This window comes from Akebia trifoliata, chromosome 6 (genome assembly GCF_017979445.1).
Source record: "Akebia trifoliata isolate Shusen 1 chromosome 6, ASM1797944v1, whole genome shotgun sequence".
Classification (NCBI taxonomy): domain Eukaryota; kingdom Viridiplantae; phylum Streptophyta; class Magnoliopsida; order Ranunculales; family Lardizabalaceae; genus Akebia; species Akebia trifoliata.
This window is the reverse complement of record NC_141380.1, coordinates 7,912,455-7,929,525: the sequence shown is the minus strand read 5'-3', so window position 1 is coordinate 7,929,525 and position 17,071 is coordinate 7,912,455. Positions and strand designations below refer to the sequence as shown.

At 37.7% G+C, this 17,071-nt stretch overlaps 4 protein-coding genes across 5 annotated transcripts; 1 reads left to right on the top strand and 3 right to left on the bottom strand.

Annotated features, from left to right (window-relative positions):
* Window positions 1–82: 82 nt before the first annotated feature.
* On the bottom strand, window positions 83–3,302 carry LOC147400029 (pentatricopeptide repeat-containing protein At2g27610-like). Its single transcript, XM_086445643.1, is given in 2 exon segments — window positions 83–2,050; window positions 2,053–3,302. Coding segments are annotated over 2 exon segments (2,721 nt in total). The 5' UTR covers window positions 3,176–3,302; the 3' UTR covers window positions 83–452.
* Window positions 3,303–6,343: 3,041 nt separating this feature from the next.
* On the top strand, window positions 6,344–6,949 carry LOC147400028 (uncharacterized). The gene has a single exon (XM_086446636.1). It carries the CDS (start codon window positions 6,429–6,431, stop codon window positions 6,756–6,758), a length of 330 nt encoding a protein of 109 aa, XP_086302762.1. The 5' UTR covers window positions 6,344–6,428; the 3' UTR covers window positions 6,759–6,949.
* Window positions 6,950–8,633: 1,684 nt separating this feature from the next.
* Window positions 8,634–11,608, bottom strand: LOC147400027 (uncharacterized). Its single transcript, XM_086445642.1, has 2 exons — window positions 11,057–11,608; window positions 8,634–9,414 (listed from the first exon to the last, which is right to left on the bottom strand). Exons 1-2 carry the CDS (start codon window positions 11,211–11,213, stop codon window positions 8,732–8,734), a joined length of 840 nt encoding a protein of 279 aa, XP_086301768.1. The 5' UTR covers window positions 11,214–11,608; the 3' UTR covers window positions 8,634–8,731.
* A 150-nt stretch (window positions 11,609–11,758) lies between these two features.
* LOC147400026 (uncharacterized) lies at window positions 11,759–16,542 on the bottom strand. 2 transcript variants are annotated; one of them, XM_086445640.1, is made up of 6 exons: window positions 16,109–16,542; window positions 14,280–14,447; window positions 14,123–14,200; window positions 12,915–12,980; window positions 12,711–12,776; window positions 11,759–12,647 (listed from the first exon to the last, which is right to left on the bottom strand). In XM_086445640.1, the coding sequence occupies exons 1-6, from the start codon at window positions 16,466–16,468 to the stop codon at window positions 11,934–11,936; spliced, it is 1,452 nt and encodes a 483-aa protein (XP_086301766.1). In that variant the 5' UTR covers window positions 16,469–16,542; the 3' UTR covers window positions 11,759–11,933. The 2 variants fall into 2 exon arrangements, with proteins under 2 accessions (XP_086301766.1, XP_086301767.1); XM_086445641.1 differs by having other exon boundaries at window positions 14,280–14,444; window positions 16,109–16,526.
* Between the last annotated feature and the right edge of the window lie 529 nt (window positions 16,543–17,071).

Below are 17,071 nucleotides of genomic sequence, written 5' to 3'. Positions count from 1 at the left end.
AATAATACATAAAGGTTCATCGCTTCCTGTAGAACATCGTCAGCAAGAATTTTCTTTACTCATGTCTCTTCCAAATCTCTTTGACGCGACATGCAAGGCCCAATGCCGCTTCTCTCTGGGAAGTGAGAACCCTGCATCTGCTGGCCTAAAATGCCTCCATATTCTGGTGAAGACATGCCCTTCTATCTATTCTCTCAACTTCGTTCAACCGCTTACTATAAATCCACCTGGCTTGCTCATTAGGCCTTGAATTAAGCCATGGACGCTTCACATTCAAGAATCAAATGCTTGTGTGTCTCATCTCTATGACATGTTTGGTCTGAGAGAAAATGTTCTTCACAGCGAAGATTAGCTGCATGGCATCTTTGTTCTCTAATTGTAGATGATATTTTGACCCAAAAAGTTCGGAACATTTTCAAAATGGTAAAATCCATTTTCCACTGCTTACAGGATCACCAGTAATCCCCACAAGAGCAAGAACCTTCCTTGAAGTGGTGGAAGCGGTTTGAATCCCTCACAACAATGTCTCTCCCCTCCATCTTTGAAATTAACTTAAAAACAGTATGGCAGTCTCCACACACCCTAAGGTTTTTCACAATCTGAAGAGGAGTTCTAGGAGGTGTCGCTATTAATCCAAAAGCAATAGCCAACCTTTCACTATGTTGAGAAAGAATGGCTTCCTTGTATTCTTCTTCTATGTCATGAAGCACAAAACTCGTGTCTGGGCGGTACCCGACATCCTTCAGTCGGATACCCAATTCCTCGAGTTTTGCATATATACTCTTCGATGAGGTATGTGACCGATCACATGCCTTGAATGAATGAGTCTTGTTCTTTACCTCGATCCAACTGTACCCAGCTTCTTTTTTCACTTTCCTCTCATCCATCAACTTCCTCACCTTGGCTCTCTCTTCCCATTTCCCAGCTGCCGAGTAGATATTCGATAGCAGCACATAAGCGGCTGAGTCTTGTGGTTCGAGCGAAATGAGTTTTTCTCCTGCGATCTTCCCGAGCTCTAAATTGAGGTGAACCCGACAAGCACCCAACAGAGTTCGCCACACCGTTGCACCTGCCGGAAATGGCATCCCTCTTATGAGTTCCATGGCTTTTTCAAGTTTGCCAGCTCGGCTATAAAGATCTACCATGCAAGCATAATGCTCCATCGTTGGATTAACATGATGATCTTTGACCATTGAATCAAAGTATCTTTGACCTTCATCAACTAGTCCTGCATGTGTACAGGCAGAAATCACACCAATGAAGGTAATACCGTCCATTTCTAGGCCCCGTTTCTTCATTTCATCAAAGATATCAAGAGCCTTCCTCCCATAACCATGCTGTGCATAGCAAGAAATCATCGAATTCCATGAGATCAAGTCTCTCTCATGTTGCTTCTCAAAAACATTGTGAGCGCTTTCTACACTCCCTCTCTTCGCATACATGGTAACAAGAGCACTACTTACGCACAAAGCATTATGTAACCCAGATTTGATAGAAATCCCATGACATTGTTTCCCATGTTCCACTGCCGCCATAGGGCCGGCACATGCATTGATGACACTAGAGAAAGTAAACTCATTTGGCTTAGCTCCCTCTTTGAGCATCTCTCGGAAAAGCTTCACAGCACCCCCCGAGTCTCCTATTTGGGCATATCCAGCTAGCATTGCTGACCATGCAACAATGTCTTTCTCATCAATTAGTCCGAAAACAGTTGCAGCCTCTTGCATATTCCCAAGTTTAATATAGGTGTCTAGTAGTGCAGTTCCTACTGAAGGTGAGCTCTCGTAATTAGTTTTGATGACTTGTGCATGGATTTGCAAGGCTGAAATTACAGGAGAAGCTGTAAGGATGGTTGAATACGTGAAATGGTTTGGCTTAACGCCTTCCCTTCTCATTTGGCAAAAGAGATTTGCCGCTTCTTCAGTCCCACCATTCTGCAAGTACCCACAAATCATGGCCGTCCATGTCACCACACTTTGAACTCCGTACATTGTTGAGAACAAACTGAATGCACCATCCATTTCTCTGCACTTATTATAAGCTACCATAGAGCTGTTCTAATATTGAGATCATATTCAAACCCATTTTTTAGAACCCGGGAATGTATCTGCCTTGCAAAACTCAATTCTTTGAGGTTAGTACACAACTTAATAACTGTCGCAAAAATCAATTGGGTCAGCTTCATACCCGCAAGTCTCATCCGATAAAACAGTTCCAATGCTTCAAAATCACACCCATTCAGAACAAATCCCGCGATCATACCGTTCCAAGAAATTGCATCCTTGTTCTCCATACTCTCAAACACTACTCTAGCTTCTCCAATTCGACCCGACTTAGAATACATATTTATCAAAGAATTGCCCACAAATGTGGTTGACTCAAACCCAAGTTTTATAACCTTGCTATGAACTTGAATTCCCTTCTCAACTGTACCATTTGCCGCTGAAGCCGCAATAATGCTGGCAAAAGTAAATGGGTTCGGCCTAACTCCCTCGAATTGCATTTGAACAAAGAGATCCAATGCAAGGTTAGCTAGCCCATTCTGAGTATAACCCGCAAGCAACGAAGTCCAGGAAACCACATTTCTCTCAGGCATCTCATCAAAAACCCTTTTTCCATGCTCAACACAAGAGGTCTTCATGTACATATCGACAAGAGAAGTGCCGACACTAACATCTACTTCATATCTTAATTTGATGCACTGAGAATGTACTTGTTTTCCGAGAATTTGATCCGATAATGAGCCACAGACTTTAAGAACACAGGAGAGAGTGGACCCATCAATGGGTACATTCGATCGATGAATATCCGAAAAGAGATTCAGAGCTTCTTGATTGAGTTTGCTTCGAGAGTAGTCAAAGAGCAAGTTGTTACAGTGAGAAAGGTCTCTTTGGGGAATTTTCTCGAATAGGTGGGGTGCTCGTGAAAGATTACTTAATTCAAGCTTTTCATTAAGGGTGTCTGGAGATTCTGGAATCAAGGCAACAGCTTGGGATTTATAGAAGGGTTGGGTGTGAAATGAAAAATGGAAGTCTTGAAGGGCTTTAAGAGTTTTGTCTATTTGAGATTCTTTTAGCTTCATTATGGGTCTGAAAATCATTCTCTCTTCCAAGTTTTTTATCGCTTGGTCATTCTTGTGTACGTATTGCATCCGAGAAGTTGCTAAGATGCGCATGGTGTAATGTTTTAGAAGAGGTTTACGTAATTTTCGTGAGTCCGACTAACCTTACTAAGTTAGTATGGATTTCACCTTCACTAAGGGTCTTGGGCTCAACTTGTGGCCTAAAAAAAAATATGATTCAATCCTTAAGGGTTTTAGAGGATGAAATTCTATGAATTTTGAAAAAATATTATATGTGTATCTTGATAACACATATCTTGGAAATATTTATGCAAGGATAAATCTCAATCATTGGATTTTATATTTAAACGATTGGAATCATGTATTTTTTTTCCATGAATCATTCTTCATGAGTAAAGGGAACATAATCCAAAGAAATTATAGGCAAAGATTGTGTTTTATTGGATGTATATTGTTCAATCAACCTTTTTTTTTTTTTTTAGCAATTTAGAATACAACAAAAATTCGATTCATGAAAAATTCAAGTTCTATTCGATTTTTTATTGTAAAAATCCTGTCAAAAATTGGATAAATGGAAAATATGTGGCATATGTTTCATACATGTATTATCCATTTCATTTCAAAAATTTGAAAACAAAAAATCCAACCATATGATAGTGATGGTGATGATGAAATTGATGATGGTAATAATGATGGTGGTGATAAAGAGGACATTGAGGTTATTGCTTTATTGATTTTTACAAGAAGACCAAAGTCAAGGGACAAATCATCAATTTGGAAAATTCAGGTATAATCTCAAATAAATGTACCTAGTCATGTCATTATTTTTTTAAAGATAAAAATGACCTTTGTCACGTAAAAATGTGAATTCTTCCAAAATTTTGAAACTTGGCCTCTTCAAAGTCGACTTGTGTTACACATCACAACTTATAAGTTTACACTTTGCCACATACAACAAGTTATGGTAGCATTTTTTTTTTACTGAGTTTTATAAAAATTCGTAAAAAACGTGTTTTATTCTTTTCAAACTTAAAATTCATGAATTATTCAAAATAGTTCAATAATCCAAAGAATAATACTTTCATTGGAAAAAATAAAAAATTCATGAAATTTTCAAGAATTAAACGAGTGATTGCCAACAAGGGTCCGAGCCTCTTAGAGCACTCGACTAATCTTTGAGTCGGCTACTTTGAATCAGAATTGGCAACGGTTCCCTTTTTTCCATCTTTAGTTTGATAACTCTCTTTTAAAGTTAATGTATGTTCCATGCGGTGTGTCATATATAATTTCATTAGGTGATGTGTTAAAAAAATAGTTGGTGAATAAATATAAGCTCACTTTTTATGTGACTTAGAAAATTAAATGCATTGCAGTCATTTCAACCAAATTGCACTAGTCTGCTTTCCCATACCAAAATGATATTGGTCACATTTCTTCTCAAGTCATGCCAAAAATATTTTCAATAAGACAATATAAGACCTGAGTCGTGATAATTTGACTCTTTTTTTTTGTACGCTCCCTTCACAAAATCATAGATCCTTTGCTTTGGGATACACAAGGACATATATTTATGATTTTATATGATTATGTGAAGAAAGCGTAAAAAAAAACATATAGAAAAAGAGAGACAGATTATGAGGACTATGTAAGACCCTATTATTTATGAGAAAAGTAGGCTGCATGAGTGGGATGGGGGTATTGAGCATACATGGTGGGTGCAAATAGAATGACCTTGCAAAATATTATAAGACCCAACCACGGGAAGGGAAGGATTAAAACCTAACAAAAAAATTGCAACACTTTTAGTTGTGAAAGATTATTGTACGATTATCTCTCTCTCTCTCTCTCTCTTTTCAACCTTGATCTCGCATCAAAATACGATATTCTCTACAAATTAAATTGAGCTTGAAAGATTAGTGCTCGAGGTGAGCTTATGTGAGAGGAGTTCGTAAATTGTGTAAACTTCAAATTTATAATCAACCAAGTACCTAGAATGTCATTAAAATTGAAAAAGTTTTCTACGACTGAAAATGTTGCAATATGTCATTAGATTTCATCATTTTGAGACACTTAAAAAAGATTGAAAGAAACACCCTCAAAACAGTCAAATTCACTTGCGGAACTTTACAATGTACCCAACATGGCTTAAAGTTGAAAAGTAAACTTGGATTTAACTCTTAGTCTGGTCAGTTGTGGACGTACATGATCTCTTATGCACAGGGCCGTTAATGGGGTCAGGCTCTAGCATGACTTGGCCCCATTCTGTGGACCAACCCACATAGTACACACAACTTTTTTATTAGAACGACATGAAGAGACTTGAAGTCATGACCATGGCAAACTCTTGGTGGATTATTTTAAATGTTAATTAATTGATATAATTATATAAAAATCCTATGATACTATGGTTTTTACCCATAATTGATCTTATCGAGAAGGATTACCCAAGATGTTGGCTTCAACGAATTAAGGGATACGGTAAGAGGCATCCGACAACTTGAAGAAGATAATCATAGAAGAGCCCTTACACCAGATCCAATGTAATCAAACTACTAAACATCACATAATTATAAAATTGCTTGATTGAGATTGATGTTCTATGCACCATAAAAACATAAACCTTTTAGTTTTAGGGGTGCCAAAGTGGGCGCAAATGACCTGAATTTGTATTGTACGACTAACCCCACTAATCGGGTTCACCATCATCATTCTCTTTGTTCGCATCTATTAATTCGAGATTTAATTTAAGAATCATATTTCGATCCCAACATTTTCGGGATGTGAAAAAGTATAAGGGGTCGGGGCCTGTCCCATTGACTGTCCAAATTATTATTGAAAACAAACCCACCACCCCTAGTGTGGAGTTGTTGGACCATAAACACAAACTATGATTAATATCAATTACTCAAACCAATTTGAATCAGAGTCCCACCCAATTTGTCAACTCTTTGATCTAATCGAAGACCCGAATCCATTTTTTCTCCATCCTTACCTAAAAAAGATTCATTCTCTTCATAAAAAATATGAGATAAAACCAAAACACATTGATTTTTCCATCCACCTGTCTGTACAAATTTGGTGGGTCCTAAAATTTAAAAATGAAAAACCAATTAAAACCTACTTATTACTCTCTTTCACACACAAACATTGACAATCACCAATAACCAACCTAATACACTTATGAGAGAGCCATTTCAACTCCCTTCAAAACTTGCACCCACTCCAAGTTTCCAACCACCACCAAGACTTACTATCTCTAAACCCATCTTAGAAAACCTCCATCTTACCTAAAAAATTAAAATCCCATCTTTAAGAAACCCACAAGACTTGGAATTTTCCAACAAGAATGGCAACAAAAGTTTTTTCATCTTCAGCCAACAAATCATTATCAATGGCAGAGAGACTCTCATGGTATTGTTCATTGTTCCTAGCACTATTACTCTTGTTGGGTTGTTGTGATTCAAGAGAAAGCGAATCATCGCTTATTCGAATGGATCGGATGGTGAATAACAAGCCTTGTGATGAGATTTACGTCGTTGGAGAAGGAGAGACTCTAAACACGATTAGCGAAAAATGCGGAGACCCGTTCATCGTGGAAGAGAATCCTCATATCCATGATCCAGATGATGTTTTCCCTGGTCTAGTTATCAAGATAACTCCTTTCAATTTTAGATAGTTTTTCAAGTTCTTCTAAGTTTGCTTTGTTTCTCTCTCTCTCTCTCTCTCTATGTAAAGGAGTTCAGATTGAAAATGTGAAAGCATGTATCCGACTTGTTATGATGATCATGTGATCATCATTAATGTACAATATGTTTTCTGTGGTGGGAATGCTTAACAACTAGCCAAAGCTTGGCATGTATTTGTTTGCATGGTAGTTTTAAAATTCATTGAGTCGGTTCAAAATTCAGCTAACTCAGATCAACTCGATTTGATTTCAAGGTGACTTAACTGGCCCGAAAATTCGATGGAACCAACTAATTGAGATAACTCTCCAACTTGGTTGAGCTGGATCGAAAATGCACCAAGTCAGGTCCAAGTTAACTTGTTATCTATAATATTTCTTGGAGAACAAATTAAATATCCATTTTGAATTTGTTTTATTTATCTATTTATCATATTTTTATATGATTCAACCAAGTCTACTTGCAAATTTTCGACTTGACTCCGGTTTGATGGACATATGAGTCAAGCTTTTGAGTTTTAAAATTAGGAAAATGCTGAAGTAACATTGAAATTGACATCATTTTAGGCATTACTGGCGTGGATGTATCTATAAAACCATAGATGCTTTTCATCGAGATACTAGTGAGAAGCATCTATGGTTTTGTGCACACCAATGTCTTAAATGATGCAATTTCGATGTTACTCAAGCTAGGGCGGAGCTAGTAAGGAGCTTGTGGGGGCAATTGCCTCCATAGAGCTTTGAGACAATCCTGTATTTTCAACTAAATATATGCCTCATTTGCCCCCACTCACTCATCTCCCTCCTTATTTGTCCCCACCCCATCACCTCCCTCTAATTTTTTCCCCAGCCCCCCTTACAATTTTTGAAGATTACATTGTCTCTTGAATAGGTTTTCTCTCATGAATTAATTTGAAAAGACCTAAATAGTCTTTTCTTTAACTTCCAACAAAAAATCTTTGAATTTCTCATCAAAGCTATTAATATTCAAGTTTTTCAATTGTACCATTAATTATAGTTTTGCCCCATTACAATAAAATCCAAGCTCTGCCCCTAATTCCAGCACCACTCTTTAAATTATGGTTTTCATTGTCTATATAGTATATATCTTCCACATACATACACACACACACACACACACACACACACACACAAAATGCAAATTCCTCAACAACCTACCCTATCTTTAATAAGTTTTTATTTTGTTAATTGGATGATTTTCATTTGATTAATAGAAATTTGTAAAGAGTCATATTGGAGTGCTTTCAAGTTGTACCTCATATAGTACATCTTAACATGAAAGTGGGTAAGAACCATAAATACTTTTCATTGAGATATGGTTCACTTTCACGTCAAGACGTACGAGATATAAGGTATAATCTTGAGGTCACTTCAACATTATTCATTTGTAGATAAGACCTTATTTACAAATATTTACTATTTCAATATTTATGTTATTCTTGGACTCGTTTCATGAACTCTCTAAATAAATGAATTGGTGTGGCTTGATGATTTCATTGGGTCAACGATGAAAGATACTCAAATATAATATATAGAAATCACCAATAGATGATTTTTGATATATACCCAAACATTTATAGGGTATAAGTAAGTCCCAATGCAAAGGTGCCAGCTACCTTAGTCGGTAAATCTTAGATGTGATGATATCATAGACGACTCGGGCTCAAATCCCACGATTTACCAAATTACTGATCTCATTAAAAAAAGATTAACCAATAAATAAATAAATAAATAAATAAAATCTAAATTTTAAATATGAGAGTTCAATGACCCTCTTAAGTTCAATTCTTTCTATCGAGTTAAAAAAAAATTAAAATCTAATCTAAACCATAAACACTAGAGAGCTGAAGCTGTTATTTAATGTAAACAAACCACAACTTTATTTTTTTTTCACATAAAGAGCAGACATAACCGAGTAACCAAACACACACCAAACAAGTCATCTTTTACTTCTTACCCACAAACCGGGCTACAGAGCAATCGGTAGAGAAAATACTAGACGACAAAAACTCTCTTTCTCCACCCATAACCGGCATAGCCGTTGACACATTCACCCTACTCATATAATCCTTCCTGTACGTTTGACCCAGTACCCCGGTCACCTTCTCACTTAGAGAGTAAAACTTAAACCCTAGTTCCAAATGAGCAAAGCAATCTTCTTCAGTGGCAATACCGTAATTATGCACCCTTGATTCTTCATCAGTGATGGGAACCACAGTAGCTGTGATCTTAAAATTTCCTTCAACTTCAATGGTCACACCATTGGTTCGAGTGATGCTGACACTTGGTGCAATATCGGATTGCCACTTGGCACCTTCTGATTGTGGGAGGTAGATGGGTTGATGGTTGAAGGAGAGGAGGAGATGGTCGATGGTGTCATCCCATTTCGATGTCTTACGTGCTGCAGCGTAGAATATATGGGTATCAAAGAGGACGGCGATCGAGTGGACCCAAGTGAAGTCTCTCATCATGTTGTTGTTCCGCCGTCCGATGAAGTGTGCGTTGATGTGGAGATTGGAGTCTGAGAGGAGGCAAAAGTTGTGGTCCTTCTTGCCATGGAAGTAGAAGGTGATGCCATCACCACCTATGAAGCGTGGATCTTGGCATACCGCCCCAGGCACATCGCACTCTGTGGACGTTAGCACCATAGGATCATGAAGGGTTAGTGTCAGTTAATTGTTATAAAAGTCAGGATCGTGTACTCCACTGAGTTGGTGGGCTACCTGACTCCCATTTCTCTTCTTACATTTACGTGGCATTTTCTTTTGGGCCCACTGACTTATCCATGTCATGATCCACCCATTTGGACCATTTAAGGGTTAAAAACTAGTCCCAGAGCATGACTATGGTGAGTCGTCTTGATCCCGAAAAAAGATTATCAAGTTGAATTATCTGTCAAATTTACTCATCTGAGATCGAAGACGACTAAGTCCAATATTTTGAAAAAATTGGCTGAATTTATATTAAATAATTAATTTTTAATGATTTAAAGATAGGTCTAGATTAGGAGACTCTTAGAAAAATAAGTGATCGTGACCCTTAAAAACACAAAATCCAACCATCAGGATTTATCATAATTCATAAGGATATGTATTATTGAGATACTTATAAATCTCATCAGTTGGATTTTGTGTTTTGAAGGTGGAGATCACATGTTCTTTTATATGAATCATTTTTCATGAGTAAACCTATCTTTGCCCTTTAAACATTTGATATTTATATAGGAATAAGATTTTGTGACTGAACATCTCTAATGGATTTCATGGTAATTATTTATATAAAATTAAATAATTTTAAATGGATTTAACAGTTTGAATCATCCGAAACAAGATGACTTGAATGAGCCAATTCAGTATCAGTGGGAGGACGAGACAAAATTTTGCAACCATGATTTGATCACCAAAAATAAATCTGATTGGTGATCTCAATGCATTGGATTCAAGCATGTTTTCTAAATCATGGGCGCACTTGGGACCCAAATCCATGATAAGAAGTGCTCCAATGGAACATAGTAGAAATGAAGAATCAGGCTAATATTTGTTGTTTGTAGGCTTACCAAGCTGTGTGAGCCAAACGTTCATGGGTCACATAAGGTCGGCATGGATTCGTTGGGATCCTTTCAAAAGTGTTTCTACTTTGTCTTTTAGAATTTTTGAGGGACACCATATGAAAGAACAGTCACATTGGAGTGACCTCAAGATTTTGAACTCATTTCACACTTTTCTGACATGGAGGTGCACAGAACCATAGATGCTTTTCACTTGTATCTTGATGAAAAGTATTTATGATTATACACACCTTTATGCCAACAAAATGTGAAATGAGGTCAATTTAGAGATCACTTTAGCATCATTAATAAAAGAAATATATGAAGCATGCTAACATCCCCACAAAGACTTAGATGTTAGCATTCCATGAAGGGCATTCGAGGGCAAAATATCTACACACACCCCGAAGGATCACGTGGAGCTTGGATTGTGGTTCTCATTGAACCAAATGACTCCTCGGCCTTCTAGAGGGTTCACAGTTTAGATTAAGAGTCATGCTGGAGTGACCTAAACCTGAAACCTCATATCGCACTTCTTGACGTGACAGTGGATTAGAATCATAGATGCTTTCTCACTCTTATCTCGATGAAAACATCTATGATTCCCATACACTTTCACGTCAAGAAGTGTGATATGAGACTGGCTGAGGTCACTTCAGCATTATTCTTAGATTAATTGGGTTCAAAATTGAAGGAAAAAAATTCCTCACAAAGGGAGACTTACTACACAAGGGCTTGCAAGAGACACAGTCCACAACACAATCCCCACCAGGACAGTAGTTGGGGCAATTGTGCTCCAAATTGTAGCAATACTTGTACTTCTTTATCTTGCACTTCGCTGTCTTTGGGTAATAGCCTTGTGCCTCTGCCAACACCACCATGAAGAGGATGAGGAGGAGAAAACATGCAGGCTCACAATAGCTCCACCCATTGAAGCTAGTTAAAATTTCACAATGGGATGTGGAAGGTGGTTAACCTACGCCTCCTTTTATACAAGAGACTACCTAAAAAGTGGTGGTTTGTAACATGTGGTACAGAACTTAAATTACGTTCCGTTTCACTAGATAATGTTGCTTTCCGTGCATGTGATGTGACAAGGGTGGTGGAAATATAAACGGTCGTCCGTGATCATTACCGTTAAAGTTGTAACGTATAGGTGTTAAACGTAACAGTCCGCTTAAAAGAAAGCGTAAGGAAAATAATTTTTTTAATAAAATTATTTGTGGGAAAATGGATTCTCTAGAAAAGGGTTTGACAATTGCCAGTGAGGTCTTCTTTGGATCAAAACATTGATTTAAACCCGATCCAACAAGTGATTGGATCGGGTCTAACCCAATAAAGATTGAATCAGGATATTATCCGATAGGGTACTACTATATCAGATCCAATCCAAATCTAAGACTCTCAGCCAAGCTGGGATAATGTCTTTAAACTCAAAAGCTTCTACATTTCTATTTACAGTTTTTACAGAGTTAAAAGCCCAAACATTCCTTTTGCATGGCCTGGCCTGGCCCGAAAGATACAGATTATGCTCAGTAACAGAAGAAAGTTGATCAAGATCCGCCAAAACTTTATTAAAAATCTCAACAACATAGCCGAAGTTATCGATTGCAGAGGTTATTAAGTTTATTGATTTCCTTCCTCCTGTTTCTAGCTTTTGCTGCTGCAGTTGCATCCACTAGTTTCTTACTCAGATGCACACCTACTCCATTAATACTTTCCAAATCAACAGATCTTGCAGAATTCTCATTCGAAGTGGAATCTTGTTCGAGTCCATTATCACATGTGGGATGAGTGCCTAAGAAACCACATTCCTTGTTTCGGTCAGCCAAGAACCTGATTGAAGCATCAGAAGGGTGGTGGATTGGGTTGGCTTCAGTAGATTTAGAAGTACATGTTTCAACTTCTCTGGATAAAGATGGTTGTTGGTTCTCGACGTTTTCCGAAGATGTTCCTGTGCTATGTTTGTTACCAACAAAAATATTGTATCGTCTTTCACTCGACATGCAGGAATCCGTGGGGTGAAGGAAGAACAAGGGGCATGGCAATAAATAGAAGGGAGTCTTCGACTCGTTTGGATTGGACTTCTTGTTGGGTGTCATGGGATCATGTTTTGTAGTATTTTGAGGACCGGGTAGTGCTTGAGAAGGATTTAAAGATTGGATGATGGAAGGCCAGATGAAAGGCAGAAACATGGGTCTGCTGTATATAAGCAATTGCGGAATCTCAGCCAGAGACACTGGAGGAAACTTGATGTGGGTTGACTGAATTTCTTCTGAAGCTTTTTCTATGTCAGCCTTCATAGTCCTGGCCATCTAAAATGTGGGGAAACCATTATCAGAAATGTAAATATTCTCTTAGGGGAAAATAGATCTTACCAGCTCTTTTAAATGTTTGTTTTTGTCCTTCAGCCACTGATACTCTTTCATGACCAGCTCCTTCTCCTTTTCTCAGAAAAAAAAAAAAAAAAAACATTTGTAAATGGATTCAATAGATGATCAAGACACTAGCATAACAAAGGATCTTAAGCAGAATCTCCATAGAGTATCTAGTTATCTAGAAACAAAGAGCGTACGACATACTTGTCTCCTACTCTCATTCTCCAATTCTAAATCGGCAGCTTTTCTGTTCAACTCCTCGTACATGGCCTAAGAAAAAAAGTAAAAGAACATAAGTAGTGAAGATTACAGCATGAAGAGAGAGCCATGCATTTCCAAAACACAGAACTTCATATAGAACAGCCCCACAGTAAATGAATGTTGTGTACATGACCTAGAAATATGTATATTTCTATTCTCACCATTATTTACTAATAACAAGGGGAAGTTAGAAAATTTAGTTCTGCAACCAAACATTTCTCAAAGTGTGTTTCATATAACTAACCAATATAAAGGGTTGATTGTTATCATCATCAACCTTTTCCCAAATGGAATTCATGTCATCAACCCCAAAAAGTGTCATAATGCTCCGTCAATGACAATGATATATGATACCTTTTTTTTTATTGCTTATCATGGGTATCCCCACCCTTTGGGTGAGACTGATCCCATGGTCACACGCACCGCCCCCTCTGAAAGTCCTACGTGCAACTGGTTGAGTCGAGGGTCAACCGGACTCTGTAGGGTGGCTCCAAGGAATTCATTGCTTCGTGGGACCTACCCTTCCTGAGGAGCTTATCAAGGTCCAGCTTGCCACTAGGCCAACCCATTGGGATTAGTAATAGATCTAGTCTTGCTCAACAGGTGAAGGAGGTGCCCTGTGACACATTCCATGAAAGAGAAAAGGTCTCTCCTTTTCTTACTAATCTTTTTAAGGTTTTTGTTGTTGTTGTTGTTGTTGTTGTTGTTGTTGTTGTTATGCTATTTTAGACTTCAATGTGATTTCCTACTACTCAAAGATTTTTTTATATTTTCCTTTGGATTAAAAGGTTATGTTGCCTGCCTTCTTGAACAGATGTGAAAATATAATATTGACCATTAACCAATATAAATTGGGGACAAGGATGCAGGTTACAACAATTAACTCAATGTGTCTATGAGGTTAATTTCCACGATGTTACAACAATTTTTTTGTGGCTTAGTTTGGTAGGACAAAAACAGGGTCAAAATGGAAAAAGGAGTCAGCACAATTCCATTGGAGGGAGAATTGTATTTCTAGTGGGCAACATAGATACATGACACAGATTGAGCAACCCAAGCAATCACCAAACACGTGAAACTAAAAGAATTTTCTGAGTGAAATTGGGGTAATCCTAAACATGATATTAATCTAATTAATGAACATTGCCAACCTGCCTACGGCGAATTGTCTGTCTAGCTGATTCTCTATTCGCTAAAATCCGACGTAGTCTTCTTGCTTCCTTCTCAGCCTGCAAAGAAAATGTTCCAGTGGAAAATCATGGAGCATTAAGATAGCTATCAAGTGCAACAGGTAAGACATTCTAGTACCTCAGTTAATTTTTGCTTTGACTTGCCTCCACCAAATGACAAATGGCTCATGGAGCACATATGGGTCAGTCTAGGCAATTCAGAATCCAGTTCGTCTTTTACTGGTTTTATTGGCACATTTTTGCACAGCTTTTTATGTTGCTGTTTAAAGTCTACTGATCGCTCCTGCTTTAAAGAAAACATATGTCAAGTATTGCACAAAATAGTGTGACTTGAGCTGATTGAGGATTCTAAATTGAACGGCATAGCTAGTTTCCTAATGAATCCAAGAAAAATATAAATATTGATTGAAGAAAAGGCAACAAAAATATATGCACCCACAAGGCTACAAGAAAATTTTACCATTTATTTACGATTATATGAATACTCTAATACTTAATTCCATAAGACTTCAGAAGTACACAGATCATAATGTGTTCATATTTACAATGATACACATGTTCATGATCCTCTCTATCCAATTAAAGGCTCCCCCCTTGGTGGAGACATTGGTTTTCTACCAACAACAATAGGGCTTCTATGACAGATTAGTGTAGTCTCAAGGGATCCAAGCAGCAAGAAATCAAGCTCTTATAATCATGATAGTCTCCAATGGTTGCCTTCCTAAAATTCTCCTTCTTTTCTCTCATCCAAAATCAAACCAAATGGAGGGCAATTGATCCTTGCATTATCATTGATCTCCTCCCATGCATGTCAAGGCCAAGATGTGTAAGTGGTGGTTCCTATTAAATTTAGAAGACTTCTAACATGCCAAAGCTGTATTGGGTTCCACATAAGGCATGGAAAAAAGACAACCAGAGATAACCTTATACAACCTAAATAGTTAGAAAATCAGATCACTATAAATACATATTCATCTTGAAGGTTTTTCATAAGGAATCAAATATTATAATAAAGAACAATGTAAGAAAAAAAATGCAATTTAGAAATTTTCAAACACTTTCCAATCTTTGTAATGTAAAGCATAAAATACTATAGAGAAAAATAAGGACACATTGAAGGCCAGTGACAATCTTCCTTTCACCGTTGCCATTTGGACTTTGTTGTACATGCCCAAACCATCTTAATCGACTTTCCAAACATCTTCAAAAGCTCTTCAACATTATATGCTTTGAGTTTTTTTCTTTTTCCTTGAGGGGTGTGTGCGTGTGTGCGCACTGTGGGGAGGCTCTTTGCACTCCCTCCCCTCTTCCTCTGGCATTAAAAAATATGTGTGTGAACCCATATTTTATTATTCAGATTGAAATTCTCAATTTTTTGTGAGTTCAACCTACAATTTACGTCTTTTTGGCAGTTAGACATAGCCAAGATCTTAAGTACTTAGCACATCTCACAGCCAAGATTCACCACAAAGTGTCCAGAAAATGAGAAATCAAACCATTTGCTAAATTATAAATAAGAACTTCCCATTTATAATAGAACACAAAGAAAAAAAATTCAGAAAATACGATACTGCTTGTATAATGAGGATGAAAGAAAAAAACAAAAAAAAAACCCCCACATCACTCAATCTCTCTCCTCTTTTCTCCCCCTGTAATTACCTTTTCAGATCTCTCATTGGTTCATGGCTTCTCTCAGATATTTTTCACTCCAAAGTCCAATCCCCACATTTCTTACTTAAGCTAACACCAATTCCACTTTTATAATTAAACCCAAGACCTGAAATCCGGACCTAATAAAAAAATTGTTTTAACTAAAAAACTATTCAAATTTAACTTCTCCAGATGGCAAACCCAATCAAATCATAAGTTTTTTTTTTTTTTTTTTAATAGAAAAATTAACAGAGCAATCCAAACAAACCAGTAAGGAAATAGAACAACTGAACTAACCTTTACAAAATCCAAAGACTTCAACTTGGAGCTCTCCAAGTTCTTCCCCTCGTCCCTCATTGGCGACTCACTCGTAACTCGCTCCATCAATCTCGTCCTTCTATTCCCCCAATTCCTGCCCGATTCACCGCAATGGTTTCCACTCTCTAGTAGAGCAAAGTGTTTGAAATCTACAAGAGCTCGAGCCGCGTCGAGCTCGATCTTCACCATCCGATTCGCTCCCGGTTTCGAATCGTCGATAGGAAACGCCAATGCAGACGAAGTGCAAGTATCAGAGCATATCTTTGTGTCAAAATTAAGGTTTCTTTCCTGAGATAAAACCCTAATTTCTTCTCTGTTATATCTTTCATCCGTAGTCATGGAGGCGGAAACAGAGGATAGAACAAGAAGTGAGCTTCGAAACAACTTATAGAAGAGCGAAGAGGACTGGGTCTGCTATTATCTACTCTACGAGTGCCAAGTGTCACGCCAGGTCACTCTCCCGCCTCTCTGTGTCTCAGCCGTTGTATGTTCGTCCACCATGTTCGCCTCTTGGTCCACGTGGATCAGAAGTCGTCGCTGTTGATTTGAATAGGATGGGACCAAGTCCCGAACTCTCGTTGTTATAAGACACGTGGCGTTTTATATTTATTTCACCCCTATATTTCGTCAATATTTAGAATACCTCCTCGAAAAGACCACGTGTAATCCAAAGGAGAGTGTTGTACCGAAATTTTGAAGCGGCATGGCCGCTTGAAAGTTTTTTTCTGATGGACGCTCGGTGGATTATTATGGAGAGACACGTGTTAGATGGAGAGGTACTTTGGGTTTCTTCTTGTTGCTGTTATCTGCCAAGTGTCACGCCAGATCATTTTTCAACCTCTCTGATTTGGAGGAATCTCCTTTATATGACACGTGGCCTATTATGCTTTAAAATTGATGACACGCACACCTGTGAAATTATTTGTTTGGAAAGCTGTACTG

Coding starts and splice junctions, on each gene's coding strand:
- LOC147400028 (XM_086446636.1), top strand. CDS start 6,429: ATGGCAACAAAAGTTTTTTCATCTTCAGCCAACAAATCATTATCAATG.
- LOC147400027 (XM_086445642.1), bottom strand. CDS start 11,213: ATGGTGGTGTTGGCAGAGGCACAAGGCTATTACCCAAAGACAGCGAAG. Junction 9,415..11,056: donor CTCTTGCAAGCCCTTGTGTA/GTAAGTCTCCCT, acceptor TAACGTCCACAG/AGTGCGATGTGCCTGGGGCG.
- LOC147400026 (XM_086445640.1), bottom strand. CDS start 16,468: ATGACTACGGATGAAAGATATAACAGAGAAGAAATTAGGGTTTTATCT. Junction 12,981..14,122: donor AGACAATTCGCCGTAGGCAG/GTTGGCAATGTT, acceptor TTTTTTTCTTAG/GCCATGTACGAGGAGTTGAA. Junction 12,648..12,710: donor ACAAACATTTAAAAGAGCTG/GTAAGATCTATT, acceptor CCCACATTTTAG/ATGGCCAGGACTATGAAGGC.